We start from the raw sequence: 6,540 nt of genomic DNA, 5'->3' as shown, positions 1-6,540 counted from the left end.
TTGTACCAGCCAGCATGGATAGACAAAGTTGCCGTTTTGAGTGTGGATAGTCTTTGTGACTTAAAAGTGGAGCAAAGATAGCCCAGTTCACTAACACTGTTAATTTTTCCGTTAAAACTGAATCATGTGCCAATCATGTGAGGGTATTTTCGGTATTTAACCTTTCTTCTTCATCTTCTTTAAGAAGAAACCCAACAAAACGGATTTTCATTTATATCCATCTATTTATATCTATATATCTATTCTCTGAAATTATCAATAAATTAATTAATAATATCAAACGACAATTAAATCAAACCCACCTGCAAATCAAACTCAAAACCCACCTGCATTCCATTTTTTTAACTTACGAATTTTTACCAAAACCACATACACCCAGAGACCACCTATAAATCAAACTAAAAAACATAATCTTTATTTGCTCTTCTTCCTTGAAAACAATACAAATTCATCTCTACTCAAAACATACATACACGAGCAACAACAGCAAATCGAATCAATTAAATCAAACCCAAAAATACTACTTGTGTGTGTCATTTGGGAAACAAGAACATATTCAAGCAACAGCAGCAAATCGAAAAGCAACAATTTCGCATTATGGTGGTTGATGATGGTGGTGGATTACAGTGGTGGTCGCGATTGTAGGTCGTCAGCACAACCCATTTCAGATCTAAACCCGCAACCACCTCCGTCATCGCAACCCATTTCAGCACACCTTCATCTCATAATCCAGAATCTATTTGAAATCAAACAAATTCAAAACCCACTTTGAAACAGTAGTTAATTTTTAAGATGAAAAATCATAGAATATAAACAACAAAAATATCAAATAAATATGAAGATGAGATTTTGAGAAAGTCAATGACCTCCACCACCAGATCACGAACTCCCGGAGAAGATCTTCATCAAAATCGATTGCTCCAGAATCTTCCTCCACCACCGCATTCCAACCGTCGATTGCAGGTTTCAGGTGGAAGTGGTTCTGCAATACCCATAGGCGGCGGATAGGGTTCCAGATCTTGTTGCAAACACCGTAGATGGTTACGGAGACGAATCGAAGATGATGATAATGACAATGAATGTTTGTGTTTGCGTAAATCCAGGGATTTTATTTGAGATTTTGTTTATAATTAGGGATGAATGTTTGTGTAAATTTGAAAAGTGTAAATTTATTTTCATCAGCTTCCTTTGAGTTGGAATGAATGATTGAGTTTAGTAAAAGGGATATTATTTTTGATTTCTGAAGGTTCATGACGTTCGGTTCAAAGATAAAAGAGATAAAATTGATGAAAAGATAAATGACAGAATAATTTGAGGTTTTATGTATTTTCAATTATTCTTTTAAATTAAATAAAGTATGTGAGTGTGGGAATCCATGTAGAAACATTGGAAGACAAAAATACCCTCGTGTGAGATGCACGTGTGACAGGGTTAACAGAATAATCAGACAGAAAACGTCAAGTGGGCTATCCTTGCACAAGAAACACATCAGAATGACTATCCTTCCTCAAATCACCAACTTTCTCTATCCACGCTGGGTGCTACAAACCACAGGGACTATCCGCGCAATTTTCTCATCTACCAATTCAAATTTTGTAATTAAAAAATATTAAAAGTATGAACACTTTTACTAGAATCCCCATCATCTTCATGATGAAATCATCAATGAGAACATCACCTTTTATCTACTAACATCAATTCATTGCTTGGAGAACAAGCCTTATTCAAGACTCACCCTACCCATTGCTTCAGTTCACTAAAATTGACATTTTATCAAATTCAACTTAATTTGTTCACACCCATTTTATCAATTCCCCACCAATTTTCCTGCCCTCCCCCAAATTTTATCAAATTAAACCAAAATTAAGACACACCAAATTCTCAAATTCACCCAATTTCACTTTTCCACCACCAATTTCATCAAAAGAAACAAAATTTATCCACATCCAGTTCTAAATTCTAACCAATATCCAATTTCATCAATATAACCCAAATTTAGCTGACACCCATTTGTCAAAATCCACTCAATTTCACTTCAATTCCACCAATTTTGTATCAATCATGCCTGACTCACCGCCACCGTCACGCCGCCGTTGCGATTTCTGCAACCAATCGCCGGCAATTTTATACTGTAGAGCTGACACTGCAAAACTATGTTTATCTTGCGATCGTGAAGTCCATTCAACAAATCAGCTATTCACTAAACACACTCGATCATTACTATGCGATGGTTGTGATTCGTCGCCGGCGGTAATTTTCTGTTCCACCGACGCCGTAGTTCACTGTCAAAATTGCGATTGGGAATCACATAATAAGTCCGGGTCGGGTTCTGGTTCCGGGTCTGGGTCGGGTCATGACAGGAGACCACTTGAAGGGTTTACCGGGTGCCCCAATGTAAGTGATATGCTGTCAATATTAGGTTTTGAGGATTTGAGCAAAAAGGGACTTATATTTGGGGGTGGTTGTGAAGGTGGATCCGAATCTTTTGGGTCGGGTCGATCAGGTGGGTCGGGTGATGGGTTTCCGGATTATTTAGTTTGGGATACACCAAGTTTTGTGAGTCTTGATGATTTAATTGTTTCTAGTGGTTCTGAACATAATTATCAAGCTATGGGTGTACCTCCTTTACCAAAGGTAACTTTTTTATTTACTTTTTTAACTTATTTATAAGTTTTTATGATAATTTGATGTTTCATTAGTTAGATTAGACTATTGTATATTTGGGTCTAAATAATTTTTGTGTTTGTTATACATGATCATTAGATTAGACTATTGTATATTTGGGTCTAAATAATTTTTGTGTTTGTTATACATGATCATAATTCATATTAATTAATCCTATACATACTTAAAAGAGTGGGAGGATGTGTCGCTTGACACTCACCCGTTCATTTTTGGGTCAAAACGACATTGACCAAATCTCCCTCACAAAAAAGTCAAAACACACCCCTCAACTTTTACCAAGTTACAAAAAAAAACCTGCACTAAGGGGGTTAAATTGTCAATTCCCTAACTTAAAATAAAAACTCCCCCCACCCCTTTTCGACAGCCCGTATCTTCCTCCTCGCTCCGATTTAAATTTCACCGACCACTCCATTAAACTCGAAATATTATTATGAACAAAACGAGACTAACTATGTTCAAAACGGACACTTTTTAAAAAACGCTAAACAAACGACAGCCCGTATCTTCCCGCTTGCCTCGAGTTAAATTTTTCCGACAACACCATCAGAGTCGAAATAATTTTATGAACAAAACGATTCTAACTACGCTCGAAACGGACACTTTTTAAAAAACGCTAAAGACAACGACATCCCGTATCTTCCTGGTCGCTAGGAGTTAAATTTTTTCGCCACCACCGTCAGGCTCGAAATAATTTTATCAACAAAACGAAATTAACTACGTTTGAACCGAACATATTTTAAAAAACACTAAAGACGACAACAATAACACGACGCATAACACATGGGCCGTTTTCCCTTCTGTAAATAAAACTGCGTTAAATATGAATACGCGGACCGAAAGACCCCGCCGCATCGCGCGGGCTAAACCGAACTAGTTGTATATGATATGTAAAAGTATGGAGTTTTAGTTAATTTTACATTTTGTTTTGTACGATATATGCAAGTGACTGAAAGTAAACAAAGATTGTTGATTTTGTACCTGTTTTCATGTTTTATTTCAGTTAATAAGATCACATATGTTGCAGTTTGTTGTTTGTTAACTTTGTTTAGGCCGTGTATGTTAAATCAGAACCGAAATGCTTCTTTTGGAACATATAAAGATGAATTGCTTCGCCAACTTCGTGAATTAGCGAAGTCTGAACCGAATTTGGATAATGGTCAAGACATAGTTAAACCAATGAAAGAATTTCAGCCTATGGTAGCCATTAAAGACATCCGAGATGAAGTAAGGAGTTTAGTTTTCGAAAATAAGTTGGAGCCAAACGTATATTCTTCATACGAGGTATAATTCTTATAATTACGTGCATCTATACGAAAAAAAAAAGTTTTGGCTGAAAATGATAAAATTTAAAAAATTGGCAAAAGAAAAAATGGATCGTGATTGATTATAAGTCACCCAATGTATATAATATGGGTGTGTTTGCAAAAGAGAAAATGTATCGGATTGATTATAAGTCACCCAATGTATAATATGGGTATGTTTGGCAACCAAGGTTATTGCAGACCATGAGACCTTAAACTTATTTTTTTTTAAGTAAATTCGAGCTAGTATGGGAAAGTTAGCAACCTCAACTAGCTTTTTAAAAATTGTAGAGCTCAAATAAAAAAAAAAAAAAAAAAAAAAAAAGCTATAGTACCCCTTATTCGGAGTCTTATCTGTTTTTGGTATATCTTTTAAAAGCTTCAAGTCACAAACTTCGTTTAGTATGCAGACAAAATAGATGGTATGAAAAACCATAAGCTCTTAAAATATAAGTATTGAAAAAAAAAAAAAAAATGTAGAGCTTATGAATAGGAAAATTACTAAAATGTCCTTTATTATATTTTACATATTACACTTATTAAAAAATAATAACTCCAGTTACCAGCTTCAAAAATAAGCTCCAGCTCTAGCCATAAGCTCCGGCTCCAACTATAAGCTCCAACTCCAACTAGTTTCATCAAAACGCACCTTATGTCTATTCATATTTGTAAGTTCCGGATCTAGATTCTATGTCTAAAACTTCAAAAAACGTATTAGCCTATCATTTAACCTGCCCGAGGCCCCCATTATGCTACCTCTAACCAATACAGTAAAACTCTTACCTAAGGATCTCATATCAGAATGGTGGTTCTGTTTTTGTTTCTACAGGCGAATCCATTTCAATGGTGCCCTGATAGTTGTGATACTGCAGGTCTGGAATTTAGTTCCGACCAATTAGCAGGACAAAACGAGACGAACCGTGTAGTGCCTGAACAGAAGTTCGAAGATATTTATAATACAAGCACCGCTAATTCTAATCATGAAGGGCAGTCACAACATACAGTTGCTGACAACCCACATGCATTTCCTGCTATCGTACGTGAAATTAACACTCAAGAGAGGGAGACTGCAATTACACGGTACAAAGAGAAGAAGAAATCTCGAAGGTAAGTTCTATTTGTTCAGTAAATGGGTCATTCTCGATTATGTGTTTTTGTAAGGGATAAAATGGGTAAAGCTAAAGAATTTAACCAAAACAAACAAGTTAAACGTGTTGAAATTGGACAAATTGGATATTTATATATAAAAGATTAAAAAAAAAAAAAAATACGATTCTCTTAATTTCCGTAATAATATAGTGGTTGGGACCCTAATATCCTTGCAAGAGGTCCGAAATTCGAATCTTGTGATAGTCAGGGAAGAGTTGGAAATAGCCAGCGAGTTATCCTGTTGGGCTGTGTACTCTGCGTACATCAAAACTCGCTGTTGGGCTGTGTACTCTGCGTACATCAGAGTATGGGTTTGATTTACTCACCCCGGGTAACCCGAACAAGGAAACTCTTATAACTTTTTTACTCATATTTGGGGAACTCAATAATAATTTTATAATAAAAATGGATAAAAAAAACTCCTTTGTGGGTCAACCAACTTGAAAACTTGTATATGCGTACAAGAAGAATATAAGTGGACGTTTTGTTGTTATTGGTTTTATAACAGGTATGATAAGCATATTAGGTATGAGTCACGAAAGGTACGAGCTGAAAGCAGGACCAGGATTAGGGGACGTTTTGCCAAAATGGATCGGTAAACCGTCATGCAGACGTTGAAGTCGGATGCATGATAGATGATAGGGTGTAGCGTAGAGTTGTGCTATGGTAAATAGAAATCAGGGTCAAAAATGCTATTCATCGCCAGCCTCGGTTTCTAGTTACTGTAGTTTTTTGTGCATAGATCAATCGTTGTGTTATCTGACCCTAGGATAGGGGAAAGATTGTCTACATCTTACCTCCACATACCCCACTTATGTGAGATTAAGTTTTGTTGTTAGTTGTCTGTTTGTTGCAAGTATAGTTTGTAAATAAATAAAATAAAAGTGAGTTTTTGTAGAAGAACTTTTAACTTGTAAACATCATTTATTCATTTGATACCGAGATGGCAAAATGAGTTGGTGGTACTCGGCCTAATATAAGTTGTGTGGGTTGAAAAAGTGGGTTGCATTGATCCGATACACTTTTTAGTCCATATATTTCGAATCTTGTGTGAATGACAAATCATAAAATACGGTTAAATATTGTATCGACTTTAACATTCAAGGTGCATAATTATGTAGTAACATTCATGGGTGAATGTTTGAGCATTATAAGATTTTTATATAAAGTTATTATCATAATAATGCTCTTTATGGTGACCTAGGTACTATTCAACGATGATATTACCATTGATACCCAAACTTCGGGGGTATTTCGGTAGTCCGACCTTTTTTTTTTTTTTTTTTTTTTTCCTTATTTGAAAATCTTTTTCCCAATTTTTTCCCCTTTATTTTTCAAACATCCGATTAACCGATCACTAACCGAATAAAATCAACCGCTAATCGACTGAAAACGCCTCGGAGCA

General features: G+C 35.6%; 1 protein-coding gene across 1 annotated transcript; it reads left to right on the top strand.

The window, feature by feature from the left end:
- Positions 1 to 1,682: 1,682 nt before the first annotated feature.
- Positions 1,683 to 6,038, top strand: LOC139899371 (zinc finger protein CONSTANS-LIKE 13). The gene is made up of 4 exons (XM_071882200.1): positions 1,683 to 2,634; positions 3,754 to 3,966; positions 4,816 to 5,093; positions 5,644 to 6,038. Exons 1-4 carry the CDS (start codon positions 2,062 to 2,064, stop codon positions 5,732 to 5,734), a joined length of 1,155 nt encoding a protein of 384 aa, XP_071738301.1. The 5' UTR covers positions 1,683 to 2,061; the 3' UTR covers positions 5,735 to 6,038.
- The last annotated feature ends 502 nt before the right edge of the window (positions 6,039 to 6,540 follow it).

This window comes from Rutidosis leptorrhynchoides, chromosome 3, assembly GCF_046630445.1.
Source record: "Rutidosis leptorrhynchoides isolate AG116_Rl617_1_P2 chromosome 3, CSIRO_AGI_Rlap_v1, whole genome shotgun sequence".
In the NCBI taxonomy this organism is placed as follows: Eukaryota; Viridiplantae; Streptophyta; class Magnoliopsida; order Asterales; family Asteraceae; genus Rutidosis; species Rutidosis leptorrhynchoides.
The sequence above is the reverse complement of the archived record's forward strand: the minus strand, read 5'-3'. Positions and strand labels throughout refer to the sequence as shown.